The following is a 17,305-nucleotide window of genomic DNA, read 5'->3' as shown; positions in this document are numbered from 1 at the left end:
TAAGTCAAGTGGTTTGAATCCAAGCTTTGACCCTTCACTAGAAGTCTAACCTTGAGAAAGTAGCGGCCGGGCGCGGTGGCTCAAGCCTGTAATCCCAGCACTTTGGGAGGCCGAGACGGGTGGATCACGAGGTCAGGAGATCAAGACCATCCTGGCTAACACGGTGAAACCCCGTCTCTACTAAAAATACAAAAAAAAAAAACTAGCCGGGCGAGGTGGCGGGCGCCTGTAGTCCCAGCTACTCCGGAGGCTGAGGCGGGAGAATGGCGTGAACCCGGGAGGCGGAGCTTGCAGTGAGCTGAGATCCGGCCACTGCACTCCAGCCTGGGTGACAGAGCAAGACTCCGTCTCAAAAAACAAAAAAAAAAAAACAAAAAAAAAAAGAGAAAGTAGCTTAATTTATTCAAAAGTAATTTTCTTCATTTTCAAAATAGTAATAAATCATCTACATTAGCTTTGTGAAGATTTAGATAAAATATGTACAATGTTTAGCACAATGACTGACACAGAATAAGCTCTCAAATGTGTCAGCTGTTATTAATACCTTTCCACTATACTAGCAATACTCCTCTTAATAAAACCTTAGAGGTCAAGCTGGTCACATCACTGATCTAAATAAAACTCAATGAGTGGTTTTCTGTCTCCTGGTCTTTGTGTGTTCTACCCCTCTTCCCTTGACTCTTGGAAGAATGCTTTTCTTTCTACCTATCCCAGTTTACTTATACCCCAAAACCTTGCTTGAATTCTCAGCTAGCAAAGTTTTCCAATTCACTATTTCACAGTGATTTCTTTTTTTTTTTTTTTGAAACAAAACTCTCAGTCTGTTGCCCAGGCTGGACTGCCGTGGCGTGATCTCAGCTCACTACAACCAGGTGATTCTTGTGCCTCAGCCTCCTGAGTAGGTGGGATTGCATAAATGTACCACCATGCCCAGCTAATATTTTGTATTTTTAGTAGAAATGGAGTTTCGCCATGTTGGCCTGGCTGGTCTCAAACTCCTGGTCTCAAGTGATCTGTCCACCTCCGCCTCCCAGTGCTGGGAAAGAAGTGATTTCTTTCATTTATGTCCTAAATTATTTATAGGAGTTACTGTCTGTTACTTATTTAACGATGGTATTGTTTTTCGCTTTTTCAGGATATTTGCTAAGTAAATGGAAAACAAAAAAACTTCAGAGCAGAATCTCTGTGGTTTTTTCCTACTTAAAACATATTTGTTATAATGTCTCTCAAAGAAAGTTTGTGGCTGGGCGTGGTGGCTCATGCCTGTAATCCCAGTACCTTGGGAGGTCGAGGCAGGTGGATCACCCAAGGTCAGGAGTTCAAGTCCAGCCTGACCAACACAGTGAAACCCCGCCTCTACTAAAAATACAAAAATTAGCCGAGCATGGTGGTGCGCATCTGTAGTCCCGGCTACTAGGGAGGCTGAGGCAGGAGAATCGCTTGAACCTGGGAGGCGGAGGTTGCAGTGAGCCAAGATCATGCCACCTCACTCCAGCCTGGGTCACAGAGCAAGAATCTGTCTCAAAAATAAAAGAATGAAAATTATACTTTAAATGTTATTTAAAAAAATAGGCTGACCTAATAGTAGTGGGTTATCAGAACTTATTAACATTAGTGTCACTAAAGTTGGTATACAACTCCTAACTGCTAAATTTGACTGACATTAAAATAAAAAAAGAAAACAATACTTAGTAGTAAATTTAACTAGAGAAGAGCAAGATGTGTATAAGGGAAACTGTTAAACACTGCTCAAAGAAAGTAAAGATCTAAATAAATAGAAAGACATCACGTATGCATGGATTGGAATACAGTGTAAATGCCTATCAAAATTCCAAATGCCTTTTTTCCAGATATAGACAAGCTGACCCTAATAATATTCACATAGAATTGCATGAGACACAGAATACTCAAAGCAATCTTGAAACACAATGAAGTTTTTTTTGTTTGTTTGTTTTTTTTTGAGACGGAGCCTTGCTCTGTTGCCCAGGCTGGAGTGCAATGGTGTGATCTCGTCTTACCGCAACCTCTGCCTCCTGGGTTCAAGAGATTCTCCTGTGTCAGCCTTCTAAGTATCTGGGATTACAGGCATGTGCCACCATGCCCGGCTAATTTTGTATTTTTATTAGAGAGGGGGTTTCTCCATATTGATGAGGCTGGTCTCGAGCTCCTGATCTCAGGTGATCCACCCGCCTCAGCCTCCCAAAGTGCTGGGATTACAGGCGTGAGCCACTGTGCCCAGCCTGAAGTATTTCTTTATTTATTATTGATTACTTTTTTTTTTTTTTGAGACAGTCTCTTCCTCGGTCACCCTAGCTGGAGTGCAGCGGTGCCATCTCAGCTCACTGCAACCCCTGCCTCCCTGGTAACGCGATTCTCCTGCCTCAGCCTCACGAGCAGCTGGGACTACAGGCACCCGCCCCACCACACCTGGCTAATTTTCATTTATTATTATTATTATTATTATTTTTTGAGATGGAGTCTTGCTCTGTCGCTCAGGGTGGAGTGCAGTGACACAATTTAAGCTCACTGCAACCTCTGCCTCCCGGGTTCAACCGATTCTCCACATCAGCCTCCCGAGTAGCTAGGATTACAGGCACCTGCCAACATGCCTGGCTTTTTAAAAATATTTTTAGTAGAGATGGGGTTTCACCATGTTGGCTGGGGTGGTCTTGAACTCCTGACTTCAGGTGATCCACCCGCCTCGGCCTCCCAAAGTGCTGAGATTATAGGCATGAACGACTGCACCCGGCCTGTTCTATAATTTTTTTAGTAGAGATAGGGTTTCATCATGTTGGTCAGGCTGGTCTTGAACTCCTGGCCTCAAGTGATCCACCCTCCTTGGCTTCCCAAAGTGCTGTGATTACAGGCATCAGCCACTGTGCCTGGGCCGTTTTAAAAAAAAATTGTGGGCCAGGCGCAGTGGCTCACGCCTATAATCCCAGCACTCTGGGAGGCCGAGGTGGGAGGATCACCTGAGGTTGGAAGTTTGAGACCAGCCTGACCAACATGGAGAAACCCCTTCTCTACTAAAAAATACAAAATTAGCCGGGTATGGTGGCGCATGCCTGTAATTCCAGCTACTTGTAAGGCTGGGGCAGGAGAATCGCTTGAACCCGGGAGGCAGAGGTTGCAGTGAGACGAGATGGTGCCATTGCACTCAGGCCTGGGCGACAACAGTGAAACTCCATTAAAAAAAACAACAAAAAAAATTGCAGTAGGGCCAGGCGCGGTGGCTCATGCTTGTAACCCCAGCACTTTGGGAGGCTGAGGTACGCGGACTACAAGGTCAAGAGATCGAGACCATCCTGGCTAACATGGTGAAACCCCGTCTCTACTAAAAAAATACAAAAAACTAGCCGGGCGACATGGCGGGCGCCTGTAGTCCCAGCTGCTTGGGAGGCTGAGGCAGGAGAATGGCGTAAACTCAGGAGGCGGAGCTTGCAGTGAGCTGAGACCCGGCCACTGCACTCCAGCCTGGGCGGCAGAGCGAGACTCCGTCTCAAAAAAAAAAAAAAAAAAAAAAAAAATTAGCTAGGAGTGATGGCGCACGCTGTAGTCCCAGCTACTCGGGAGGCTGAGGCAGGAGAATCGCTTGAACCCGGGAGGCAGAGGTTACGGTGAGCTGAGATTGTGCCACTGCACTCCAGCTTGAGCTCAGGAAGTTAAGGCTGCAGTGAGCTGTGATCACACACCACTGGACTCCAATTTGGGTGAGAGTGAAATGTTGTCTCAATTAAAAAAAAAAACTGGTATCCTTTGGAGATACATACTGATGTATTTCAGGAATGACATATCTGGTATCTTCTTTAATATCGTCTGAGCAGGGCCAGGCACGGTGGCTCACACCTGTAATCCCAGCACTTTGGGAGGCCAAGGCAGGTAGATCACGAGGTCAGAAGATTGAGACCATCCTGGCTAACACGGTGAAACCCCGTCTCTACCAAAAATACAAAAAATTAGCTGGGCATGGTGGCAGGCGCCTGTAGTCCCAGCTACTAGGTAGGCTGAAGCAGGAGAATGGTGTGAACCCAGGAGGCAGAGCTTGCAGTAAGCAGCGATGGCACCACTGCACTCCAGCCTGGGCGACAGTGAGACTCTCTCAAAACAAACAAACAAAAAATCTGAGCAGGAGGGGTGGGGGGTTGTGAGGGGAAGTTAGTAGGGCTACAATCAACGCTGATGCCTAAGATTTAATCCTTGTTGAAAATATTTCACATTATTCTACTTTTGTATGCTTTAAAAATTTCCATTATAAAAGTTTAAAAAACTTTTGCCAATTTTTCCATGAGAAAATTATCATTATTTCAGTTAAAGACACTGGTCTTAGAATAAGAAATTTTTTCTGTTTTAAAGAAAAGTCACATGCCTACGTAAAGGGCAAATGTTCACGATAAATAGTTGCAGTGAAAATGATTAGTTGTGGCCAGGTGCAGTGGCTCACACCTGTAATCCCAGTACTTTGGGAAGCTGAGGCGGTGGATCACTTGAGGCCAAGAGTTCGACATCAGCCTGGGCGACATGGTGAAACCCTGTCTCTACTGAAAATACAAAAATTAGCCATGCATGGTGGTGGGCACCTATAATTCCACCTACTTGGGAGGCTGAGGCAGGAGAATCACTTGAACCTGGGAGGCAGAGGTTACAGTGAGCCGAGATGGCGCCACTGCACTCCAGCCTGGGTTACAGAGTGAGACTGTGTCTCAAAAAAAAAGAGATTAGTTGTTATAAAAGTTTTTTGTTTTAAATTTCTTTTTTTTTTTTTTTTTTTGAGGCGGAGTCTCGCTCTGTCGCCCAGACTGGAGTGCAGTGGCGCAATCTTGGCTCACTGCAAGCTCCGCCTCCCGGGTTTACGCCATTCTCCTGCCTCAGCCTCCCGAGTAGCTGGGACTACAGGCGCCCGCCACCTCGCCCGGCTAGTTTTTTGTATTTTTTTAGTAGAGACGGGGTTTCACCATGTTAGCCAGGATGGTCTCGATCTCCTGACCTCGTGATCCGCCCGTCTCGGCCTCCCAAAGTGCTGGGATTACAGGCTTGAGCCACCGCACCCGGCTTGTTTTAAATTTCTATGAGAAATAGCACATTCATGTTATTCAATTAACAAATACTTGGCCCAGGCCAGGTGCGGTGGCTCACAACTATAATCCCAGCACTTCAGGAGGCCGAGGTGGGCGGATCACAAGGCCAGGAGATCGAGACCATTCTGGCTAACACAGTGAAACCCCAGCTCTACTAAAAATACAAAATTAGCTGCACGTGGTGGTGCATGCCTGTAATCCCAGCTACTTGGGAGTCTGAGGCAGGAGAATTGCTTGAACTCGAGACGTGGAGGTTATAGTGAGCTGAGATTATGTCACTGAACTCCAGCCTGGGCAATAAGAGCAAAACTCCATCTCAAAAAAAAAAATGATAATAATAAATGAATAAGTACTCACTGTAAAAATAATAATGAGAACCAGAGAAGAAAACGATTGTACCAAAACATTATATTTGGGATATTTTCAACAATGTACTTTCTTATCTAAAGATAAAATCAGTCAGGTGAGGTGGCTCACTCCTGTAATTCCAGCCGTGTGGAAACCTGAGGCAGGCAGATTGCTTGAATCCAGGAGTTTGAGACCAGCCTGGACAACATAGCAAGACCCCATCTTATTAAACATATATATATATGTTTAAAAACTATTTTATATTTATATAAAATAGTTTTTAAAAACAAAAAATAAAGATAAAATATTGGGGGAAATAAAACCCCGACCTTTGATTTTACATAAATGGAATTATATTATTTAGAAGGTAAAACTGAACTTTGTATCTTTATTTTAGTGCTGTTACTGAGCTTTAAAACTACAAAATCAATTAAAATATATAAATAAGCCTTTCTGGAAATATTTATCAGTTCTTTTCTGTGAACAACTCCTTTAAAAAATGTGAGAACTACATAAGTACAAAGTTTATGAAAGGGAAATGCAGTTAAACAGGGAGAAAGCAGTTTAAAAAATTGAATTTTATTATCTCTTAGTTTCAGATATCAAGAATTAAATGGAATTTCAGGGTCACACATACAAAAACATAAAAATGTTTTTTTTTTTTATTTACATCTACTTTAAATATAAAATCCCAATTTCTAAATAAATGCAGTATCTGAATACATACACCAAATCATAGGAATAACAACATTTGATCCTACCTGAAAAAGATCCAAAAGAGGCTTCCAAGAGAGCATTAGGACTGCTGCTCTATTGATAGTTTTGGGAATTTCAGAATAAAACAGTGTATTTTCTCTGTTCTCACCAGACATGGCTATAGGAGAAAGCAATCATTTATTATTATTTTTTCGAATAGCATTCTTATGACACTCACAGTTGCAACTATATAATGCCTTCTATACACTGCAATATTTTGCACTCTATGGGATTTATAATGAATGTTAACAAGTAGAATGTGCTTATGCCATACACCATAAAAATTTTCAATAAAACCAAGGCTAGCCTGGCCCACTACACATGCCTATAATCCCAGCTACTTGGGAGGCTAAGGTGAGAGGATCACTTGAACCCAGGAGTTCAAGACAAGCCTAGGCAACATAGCAAGATCCCATCTTAAAACAACAACAACAAAAAGAAACCTGAGACATTAAAGAAAAATGCTCAGGTTTCATTCTGGTAATTAGATCTTAGTCCCTCTCAAAATAAACATAAAAGTATGTAAGTTGCTGTGTAAAGAAAAGTTAAGTACCATTTTCAGAATTTTAAAAAAATTGTGAGTCCTTTACCAGGTGGCAACAGGCTCATGAGATTCCAATGTAACAACTTCAGATTACTGTTTCTTCCGTTTCTGAAACATTTAAAGTGCTTACTTGGAAACACATAGATCTAACTGAATTCTAGTTTTTATTCATTATAAAAGTTCTGTAGGCTAGGCGTGGTGGCTCAGGCCTATAATCCCAGCACTTTGGGACACCAAGGTAGGCAGATCATTTGAGATCAGGACTTCGAGACCAGCCTGGCCAACATGGTGAAACCCTGTATCTACGAAAAATACAAAAAAATAAGTTGGGTGTGGTGGCATGTTCCTGTAATCCCAGTTACTTAGGTGGCCAAGGCAGAATTACTTGAACCCAGGAGACAGAGATTGCAATAAGCCGAGATCACACCACTGCACTCCGGCCTGCGCAACAGAGCAAGACTCCATCTCAAAAAAAAAAAAAAAAAAGTTCTGTAACTATAATCGTTAATAAGACCTTTAGGGTTTCCAATAAAAGTATGCTAATATTAAAACAACACAGAATCTGGCATCTGATCTGCTGAAAATCTCTTTGTCCTTTATTGGGGAAGGGCGAAGGAAAAAGGTCTAAATTAAGCAGAAGTCAAATCAATTCTGTGAAATCATGTGATAACTAGATGGAAAGATAACAGTAGTGTAGAGTGAGTTACATATAAAAGTTACATATAAAAGACTGACAGAAACACTATGGTTATGAAGATGTGAATCAAAGAAAACATAAGGTAAAACAAAGCCTTTCTACTCTAAAAAGGTATTATTGGCCAGGCACGGTGGCTCACGCCTGTAATCCCAGCACTTTGGGAGGCTGAGGTGGGTGGATCACCTGAAGTTGGAGCTCGACACCAGCCTGACCAACACGGAGAAACCTTGTCTCTACTAAAAATACAAAATTAGCCAGGCGTGGTGGCACATGCCTGTAATCCCAGCTACTCAGGAGACTGAGGCAGGAGAATCACTTGAACCCGGGAGGCAGAAGGTGCAGTAAGCCGAGATCACTCCACTGCACTCTAGCCTGGGCAACAAGGGCAAAACTCCATCTCAAAAAAAAAAAAAGGTATTGCTTCCAAAAAGCTTGAGGAGTGAAGGAAGGAAAAAATAAATCACACAGAACTAACAAGAAATCTCCTGGGTGAAAGAGACCCTTGACCTGTGTTTCTGAATTATTAATGCCAGCAGAAGGTAGTCTAGGGAAAGGTGTGGTTAACTTCCATGCTAACCCTCATGAGGATGAGCCCCCAAATAACCACATATTTTTTTAATCCTCTTATTTTTCTAATTAATTTACATTGCCTTTGGAGTAAAAAGTTATATATCCACTGACATTTACTTCAGCACTCAATTTTGTGTAAAATGTACTTTGTAGATTCCCAAATTGCTTTGTTATAGAATTCTTAAGACTGTGGTCACCCACCAATACCATTCACAATTTTACAAAATGCGATCATATCCTCTTTAATCATTCTCTTTCTAAGAGCCTTCAGTCTTAAAATATTAAAAGAAAAATTGGTTTTCTTCTCTCCTTAGTAACAGCCATTCCCCACAATCATTTCATTTGCCCCTCCCTATATGCTCCTAGTTCCATCTAGGAGCTTTATCCATCACCAGTAAAAATTTCCCCAGTACATTCTATGTTCTGACATAAGCACAAAATGGGCTTTTCTCATTCTTTCCTAATGGTATTTAGCGGTCTTTAGAGCTACAGCAGTCAATTTGGTCCCATGTCTTCAGGCAACAGTATCAATGAGTCCTGTTTCTCTTTAGGATAGCATGACAAAGAACAAGAGGCAAAATTAAGCATGCGATAAAGTAAAATGCTAATGTAACAAAATGCTTGTTACTCAATAATAGAGCTTCTTCTAAGTATACCACATTTGGAATAAGGGCTCTCAAAAACGTATAATTTCTTATAAAAGATTTCTGGCCAGGTGTAGTGGCTCACGTCTGCTATTCCAGCACTCTGGGAGGCTGAGGTAGGCAGATAGCTTGAGCTCAGGAGTTGGAGACAAGCCTGAGCAACATGGTGAAACTCCATCTCTACCAAAAATACAAAAATTAGCTGGGCATAGTGGTGTGTGCCTATAGTCCCAACTACTTGGGAGGCTGAGATGGGAGGATGGCTTAAGCCTGGGAGATGGAGGTCGCAGTGAGCCAAGATCACACCACCGCACTCCAGCCTAGGCAACAGAGTGAGACCCCATTTCAAAAAAGGAAAAAAAAAAAAAAAAAAAGGCCGGATTCGGTGGCTCACGCCTGTAATCCTGGCTGAGGCAGGTAGATTGCTTGAGCTCAGGAGTTCCAGATCAGCCTGAACAACATGGCAAAACCCCTGTCTCTATGAAAAAAAAAACAAAAACATAAATTAGCTGGGCATGGTGGCACGCGCCTGTAGGTCCAGCTACTTGGGAGATTGAGGCGGGAGGATCACTTCAGCCTGAGAGGTCAAGGATGCAGTGAGCCAAGATCATGCCACTGCACTCCAGTCTAGATGACAGAGACCCTGTCTCAAAAAATAATAATAATAATTAATAAATAAATAATTTAAAAATAAACTTGGGACAATTCTACAAAGGATTAATTCACTTATTATATAAAAGGCTTCAAATCATTAAGAAAAAGAAACCCTCTTCAGGGGTTGGGTGGAAAAAGAAAAGAACTTTAAAAAAGAAAAAAGAAACCCAACCCAACTAAAAAATAAAATATTATAGACTGTGACTGCACAGAAAAGAAACACAAATGGCTTTTTTTTTCTTTACTTGAAACAAAGTCTCGCTCTGTTGTCCAGGCTGGAGTGCAGTGGCACCATCTCAGCTCACTGCAACCTCCACCTCCCAGGTTCAAGCAATTCTCCTGCCTCAGCCTCCCAAGTAGCTGAGATTACAAGTGTGTGCTACTACACCTGGCTAATTTTTGCATTTTTAATAGAGACGCGGTTTCACCATGTTGGCCAGGCTGGTCTCAAACTCCTGACCTCAAGTGATCCGCCAGCCTCAGCCTCCTAAAGTGCTGGGAATATAGGCGTGAGCCACTGCGCCCAGCCACAAATGGCTTTTTAAGCATGTGAAACAATGCTTAACCTCACTCATAAGAGAAATAAAATAAAAACAATGAGAAACTGCCGTTCGCTAATCAGACTGGGAAAGTTAAAAAAAGTTTAATTACTCACTATTGGTGTATGCATGGAGAAATAGATAATCTGAGATAATGTTGATGGCAGTATAAACTCTTTGAAAGGGGAGCTCAGTAATATCAATCAAAATTCAAAATATATATACCCTTTTTCCCAGCAATTCCACTCTTAGGAATTAGTTCTACAGGTATATTCATGCATGTGCAAAATGATCTAATATAGTGACATTCACTTCCTCTTCTTTTGTAACAGCAGATCAGAAAAACCTAAATTGCCATTATTGGAGGTCTGGTTAAGTAAACTATGGCACAATTATATAATGGAATATTCTGAGTTGTTAAAAAAGAATGAATCCCAGCCTGAGCAACATGGTAAAACTCCGTCTCTACAAAAAAATTAAATAAAGTAGCTGGTTATGGTGGCATGTGAACATTATTAGAGGTCTGGTTAAGTAGAATATGGCACAATTATATAATGGAATATTCTGAAGTTATTTAAAAAAAAAATGAATCCCAGCTTGAGCAACATGGCAAAACTCCCATCTCTATAAAAAAAAAAAAAAAAAAAAAAATTAGCTGGCCGTGGTGGCATGCACCTGTAGTCCCAGCTACCAGGGAGGCTGGGGTGGAAGGATTGTTTGAGCCTGGGAGGTCAAGGCTGCAGTGAGCCATCGGTGTGCCACTGCACTCCAACCTGGGTGACAGAGTGAGACCCTGTCTCAAAAAAAAAAAAACTAAAATTATGACATGAACTCATGCAGACATCTTTAATATCTCTATACACATATACATACACACACACCGCACATGCACACAAATAAATAAAACACATATATGCACACATTCATATAAACGAATAAAACTTATATTGGAAAAATTCTGGAGGAAGGGAAGGAACCTATCTTTAAAATTTTAACAAACAAGATAGTAAACCAGTAGATTAACATATTTAATTTAGGCAGACATTAAATCTGGAGTGACTGGACTCGGGAAGAAGAGACCAAAACAACTCTGGATTAAAAAAAAAAAGCAGTAGTTGTTGAGTGGGAACAAACTAATGGTTTTATTGTTTGTTTTCCTAATCAGACCATCTAAAGAAAGGCATTTCAAGCTAGCTTTAGGAAGAAGCAATTTCTGGCATCTTTGATTTTGAAAAATGATCATGATCAATTCATGGTTTGTTACCTACAAGTAAAAATAAAGTTAATGCAATACAACAAAATCGAATTCTTCAAATTAAAAGGTTTTTTCCTTTAATGGAACCAAAAGTCGCTAATTTATTTATTCATCAAACTTTGAGTGTCAATTATATCTAGAGTTAAGTTTGACTTAAGAGATCATTTTCTCTCAGAAACTATGACTTTGTACTCACCAAGGTAATAGATTCTGTCTGAATGAGGCCCATCTGGATCATTCCTCTTCACAAACATGAAATCATGTGGTGCCTTAGCCATCATGTAGCCATGATATTTTCTGGTATCAGCAAGCAGCTTTTTAAGCTGACTCCAGGAATACCGCTCAACATAAAACGGCTCCAATTTAGGCCGATCCTGTGATTCAATATTCTCCTCACAGTCTGCAGTTTCAAATATCTCAACACCCAGCTGTTCTGTTTCCATTGCTGCTGCCATGTTGCATTTTCCTAGAAAAACAAGGCACATGAAGCTGTTCACAGGTCTGTCTTCTATTATCAGAATTATTCTCTAAAGCGGGGGGAGTGGGGAGGGCAAGAAAAAAATGCTTTTTAGCACAGCTGCAATGAAACCTAGTAAGAAAAGCAATAGCTCTCCCTTCCGTGTTCAGTTTAAAAATGAAATTTAAAAAAAAATTGAGGTCAGGTCTACTTCGCAGTGCCTATAAATCCCTTTGGTAACTTTTATAAAAGGCTCTCCTTAGGTATTTCTTGCCAAAACTCCCTTTTCTTTCCCACACTGGAAGGAAACAGGCCATTTGCCAGTTGGCTGCTATGCTCCACCCAAGAGCATGTCAATAGCGAAGCTAACTCTGCCAAGGAAGCTAAGTGTTTTGCATTTTAAAAAGTAACACATTTGGTAAGTGTGGATTTTTTTCAGCTAACAGAAATAACCACAACAAATGAGAACGGTAATAAAACTGTCAAAAATAACGTGCATGTAATAACCTTCCTAGGATACCTCTCCAAGATAATGTATCGTTTCCTTTTAAACGGAAAGCCAAACAAAACACTTGACTGGCTGGCACATTTTTGAGTCTTCTGCTCTTGCCTATACATCACTATCATCATCATTTGTGGTGACTCTATTTTTTTTTTTGAGACGCAGTCTTGCTCTGTTATCCAGACTGGGGTGCAGTGGGACCATCTTGGCTCATGGCAAGCTCCACCTCCCAGGTTCACGCCATTCTCCTGCCTCAGCCTCCCAAGTAGCTGGGACTACAGGCGCCTGCCACCACGCCTGGCCACTTTTTCGTATTTTTAGTAGAGATGGGGTTTCACTGTGTTAGCCAGGATGGTCTCAATCTCCTGACCTCGTGATCCGCCCACCTCAGCCTCTCAAAGTGCTGGGATTACAGGCATGAGCCACTGCACTCAGCCTGGTGACTCTATATTTTAAGGAAACTTACATGACTATTCTTACCAGTCATACAACATATACTGATTAAATGGCAGACAAAAAGATACTATCTTTTTTTTTTTTTTTTTTTGAGACGGAGTCTCACTCTGTCGCCCGGGCTGGAGTGCAGTGGCCGGATCTCAGCTCACTGCAAGCTCCGCCTCCCGGGTTCACGCCATTCTCCTGCCTCAGCCTCCCGAGTAGCTGGGACTACAGGAGCCCGCCGCCACGGCCGGCTAGTTTTTTTTATTTTTTAGTAGAGACAGGGTTTCACCGTGTTAGCCAGGATGGTCTTGATCTCCTGACCTCGTGATCCGCCCGTCTCGGCCTCCCAAAGTGCTGGGATTACAGGCTTGAGCCAAAAAAAGATACTATCTTAAAGTGGCTTTAATTAGCTGAAGTTGTTGATACAGAAAACATTTAATATTTGTACCAACAGTATTTTGATAAAAGCATAAACCGAGGTTTACCAGTTCAACCCCTAGTGTTTGTTAATATTTCATCTGCTAATAATGTTTATTCTCATTTCACAAATCCAGAAGTTGCATTTCTCCTTTATCTTTTCCAACATTTAACACGAGCAAAGTATCAAATAACAAAAAGTATTATCATAAACCAGTGGGTATTCTAACATATATTATTCATGACACTGCCAAAAAGAAAGAACATAAAAATTCTGGGCAATCTGCTCTTTTTGAACTAATAAATGTCAAAGACATGTGGACTTGGGAGATAAACTAAATTGCATTTATGTAACCAAACTTAACATATTAACTACTTCTATAATAATAAATACAAGGCTGTACATTTAATATATCTTTTTTAAAGCCCAAATTTGAAGGTTAACATCAATTCATAGTAACTATCAGAGACTAAAAGTTATTAGCAGGTATGGATTGTGAATTAGTCCATTAAGCACACATTAGTGGCATGCCAAATAACTGAATGAACTATGTGTGCAGCTTATTTTGTCTTTTTTCATGCTGTAGTTACCTATGTTACCATTTTCAATATAACAGTAATGAAGTGGCCAGAAAACCTATTAGACAGTTACATCAGGTATGCCTGTAATACTGTAACAAGTGAGCATTCACTTTCAATGACTAAAATCCAAAGCAGCTTGGCAGGGAATTAAAGTCATTTAGTTCAATGAGTATCCAGCACACTGATATTTACTGACAGTATAAGACTGTGGTGGTTATATTCTATCATATGTTTACTTGCCCTACTAAAAGCTAGCTAGTGGAGGCCTACTTTCTACCAAATGTCAATGGACCCAGTTTTTCCTTTTTTCTTTTTTTTTTTTTTTGAGGCAGTCTTGCTGTGTCACCCAGGCTAGAGGGCAGTGGCACAATCTCAGCTCACTGCAACTCCGCCTCCCGGGTTCAAGCAATTCTCCTGCCTCAGCCTCCATAGTAGCTGGGATTACAGGCGCCCATCACCACGCCCAGCTAATTTTTCTATTTTTTAGTAGAGACGGGGGTTTCACCACCTTGGCCAGGCTGGTCTTGAACTCCTGACCTCATGATTCACCCACCTTGGCCTCCCAAAGGGCTGGGATTACAGGCGTGAGCCACCATGCCTGGCCAGCGGACCCAGTTTTATATCTAATGGACTGAGGGACAAAGAAGAAAAGAACCTATACAAATTGGGCTCATTTTTCTCAACTTCTCTTGTGTTATGTTTGGAAGTTCATCTCCAAAACAGTGCTTGCAAGAATAGGGCTGGTGAACAGAACAGGGAAGCTCAACAGAAAGACCTCCTCCGAAGCCTTACTGTCCAGTTTATTTTTTTTAGACAAGTCTCACTGTTGCCCAAGCTGCTTTTAGATAAGTCTCACTATTGCCCAAGCTGCAGTGCAGTGGTACAGCCTTGAACTCCTAGAGTCAGAGGATCCTCACGCCTCAGCCTCCTGAGTAGCTAAGACCACAGGAATGCATCACCATGCCTGGCTAATTTTTTAAAACTTTTTTGTAGAGATAGGGGTGTCACTATGTTGTCCAGGCTGGTCTTGAACTCCTGGCCTCAAGCAATCTTCCTGCCTTGGCCCAAAGTGCAGGATTATAGGCGTGAGTCACCACGCCTGGCCATGCCCAGCTTCTTATCATTCGCGTCACATCTTTTCTATGTAAAAGGTACATTAGCTTACATTTAAATTATCTGGTATTCCTGAATTGTAGTAAGCCCCGGGCACTCGATGCATATACATGCATACGTGTGTGTACATGTACGAACACTGTACAGTCCAAATGACAGTCTGCTATTCTGTATGTTCACAGCAAATATAAATCCTGCATTTCTAAAATATATCCGATATTATACAATATTGGTAATCTGTGCAGACGTTTGGTAAATGACTTAGTTCCAGATTATATACAAATACATTCTCAAAGTAGGTGATCTGAATTTTCTAACGTCAAAAACAGGAAAATAGGGTCAGTGTACCTTCTCAGCACAGTGCATATATCTCACTGCCCCACCTACCTCGTCACTTAAGTAGTTTCCCTGGTGCCTACCTGATTTTATTTTCATCTGCTCAGATCTCTTGCACGCTCAAAGAGATCTTTTTCAAGTGACTCAACTTCAAGCACAGACTCCCTCTGCTCACCCTGCTCTTCTCACAGGAATCTTTCCTTTTCTCACCATCCAAGCCTGCTCACCAGGATAATGAAATAAGATAATAAGACTCTGATCATTAAGATGGACCATATGTGGTCAAAAAGGGAAGCCCCAAAACAATAGTTAAAACTGATACCGAAATACTACTATTTGGGATAATACATAATGCCTAGATTATTTTGTATCTGCATTTTATGTTATCAAAATCCAATAATTATTTTATTTCAGAGATGTGTAGCCCAATATAGTCAAAAGAATATCCTAACATAGTAAACCTTGGTGTCCAGACATACATTAAAAGGAAAATCATGGAAAGGCTTTTTAAAAAGTTACAAAAGGCATACAGATGTGAAGTTACTCAGTGACTACTGCACATCATCAAAAACGGCAGATGATTAATAAAATTTATTTTTATGTGCCTATTCCTGTTCCTGTTTTACATAATAACGTCATATCAAGCTAGTTGGGGATAGAATCAACTCAGGAGGATAGCCAATAAGAGTTACAGGCCATTTTTGCAGAAAAGGAATTAACTTGAATTTAATAACTTAAGATTTTTCACGAGATAAACAATTTTCTATTCATCTTAAGTACATTCCATTTTTGCTTTTTTTCTTGCTGCATTACTCTGAGAATAAATAGGTAACTTTTCTGGAAAAAGAAGCATTAAACTTGTTGAAATTCTGGCTTGGGGGGGAAAAAAAAGGAAGGTCTGCTATTATATCTGTTACTCTATCAGTTTTAATTTTGGGCTCCCACAGCCCAAGTAGGTGATCAACGGATGGGGTGGGGAAAGCTAAGTGGCAAGTGTAGGAAAACCAGCAAGGTTATGCCAGCACAGCAACAATGGACTAAAATGTCAAGACACACCATAGCACTAAGTCCCTCACTCAGAAATAGAGCATGCTGACTCAGAAAACAGCTTTAGGACTCTTGAGTTTGGATCCACTCAAGTGAAATTCCTTAATTTTTAACTCGAGGGCCAAACAGCCGTCCACTTAAACACGTAAAGCCTTACTGAAGCCTATCTCTCTTTGGGGTCCACACCTAGTTGAGAGGTTCATTAGCACAGAGGGAGCAAAGATCTTGAAAAACTATGAATGAGGAAGAAGAAGAGAGGCATAGCAGAGAATATGAGAAGGAAGATGGGAGGGATGCTAAGTCTTAGAAAAAAAGTGTGTGAGAAGAGAGGTGTGGCAGGAAAGTGTCCTGCTGCAAGTGGGTGGAACAGAATGGGAGGGGGCAGTGAGCAGGGAGGGAATCGATCTAGCATGAGGCAGGTGAGAAAAAAAGACCACCAGCTGTGAAACCAGGAAATCTGAATGGGAAACCAGAAAATCTGAGTCCAGAGCCCATCTGCCAAGTCGGACTTAAGGAAAACTCCTTGGCCTTTGTGGGCTTCCGTTTCCTTATCTGTAAGCGCTGACAATACCCGGCCTCCCAACCCCAGCGAGACTCAATTAAGAAAACGGACGTGGAAGTCAGGAGACCAGCGCCCAGAGCTCAGGGGGCGCCCAGTGAACGGTGGTTGACACGGAATCTCAGAGCCTCGGCTTCCTCTTCCGGCAAGTTGGGGGGGCCCGCCACCGGCTCTGCCCAGGACAGGGCTGCGCGTCGGGTAAACCGCAAAGCGCGCTGACCCTGAGAACGCGCCGAGCAGTCCCTCCGTGAGGCGGAGAGGGCCTGGTGAGCCGTCGCTCAAGCCTCGCCGACGCAGGGGAAGGAGAGGGGGGCGGATACTGCACCTTCCCCCCGGCCCCGCCCGGACCGTCCCGACGTGCGCTATGGAGCGGGCCTGCGCCGCTTCATGCTGCGGCGCCTCCACTCCAGTCCTGGTTGCAGTGGCTTCCTCAGCGGCGGCGCCGGTGACAACACAGGCGGCGAACGCGGCACTTGGAAGCAGTGGCGGCAGTAGCAGCGGCCTTAGCCTCAGAGACTTTAGCACTTCCGGTTCTTCGCGATCCGCTGAGCGACTGGCGAAGGCGCAGCCGGGCCAAGAAGGGCGCCGCTGTCTGCTGGGTGGGGTCCGACACCACAGCGCAGTCTAGTGGCTGGAGGAGCCAAGGAGGCGCGGGGTGGAGGCTGGGCCGAGCAGGGGATAGAGATGAAATCCAGAAAGGAACAGCGACTTGCTGAAAGTCACAGGGCAGATTGTGGCGCATCTGTAGTCAGTAAATATATATTGAGTG

The 17,305-nt window shown here is 42.4% G+C and overlaps 1 protein-coding gene across 9 annotated transcripts in view; it reads right to left on the bottom strand.

Annotated features, from left to right (window-relative positions):
* Nucleotides 1–17,098, bottom strand: part of DPP8 (dipeptidyl peptidase 8) — a 75,966-nt gene extending 58,868 nt beyond the window's left edge. For 6 of the 9 annotated variants that reach the window (XR_004431939.1, XM_033189727.1, XM_033189730.1 and 3 more), the window contains exons 1-4: nt 16,862–17,098; nt 15,014–15,149; nt 11,279–11,548; nt 6,185–6,297 (exon numbers count right to left, since the gene is read on the bottom strand). Coding sequence is in view for 8 of the 9 variants with exons in the window: in XM_033189727.1 (XP_033045618.1) it covers nt 6,185–6,297; nt 11,279–11,548; nt 15,014–15,029 (399 nt within the window). In the remaining variant the exon portion in view is untranslated. Of the gene's footprint in view, nt 1–6,184; nt 6,298–11,278; nt 11,549–15,013; nt 15,150–16,590; nt 16,835–16,861 lie in introns of those variants that run through there. The other 3 variants (XM_033189728.1, XM_033189729.1, XM_033189731.1) reach the window with 3 other exon arrangements.
* Nucleotides 17,099–17,305: the final 207 nt, after the last annotated feature.

Source organism: Trachypithecus francoisi, unplaced genomic scaffold (genome assembly GCF_009764315.1).
Source record: "Trachypithecus francoisi isolate TF-2019V2 unplaced genomic scaffold, Tfra_2.0 Lachesis_group3, whole genome shotgun sequence".
Classification (NCBI taxonomy): Eukaryota; Metazoa; Chordata; class Mammalia; order Primates; family Cercopithecidae; genus Trachypithecus; species Trachypithecus francoisi.
Note: the sequence above shows the minus strand (reverse complement) of the source record. Positions and strands in the feature narration are given on the sequence as shown.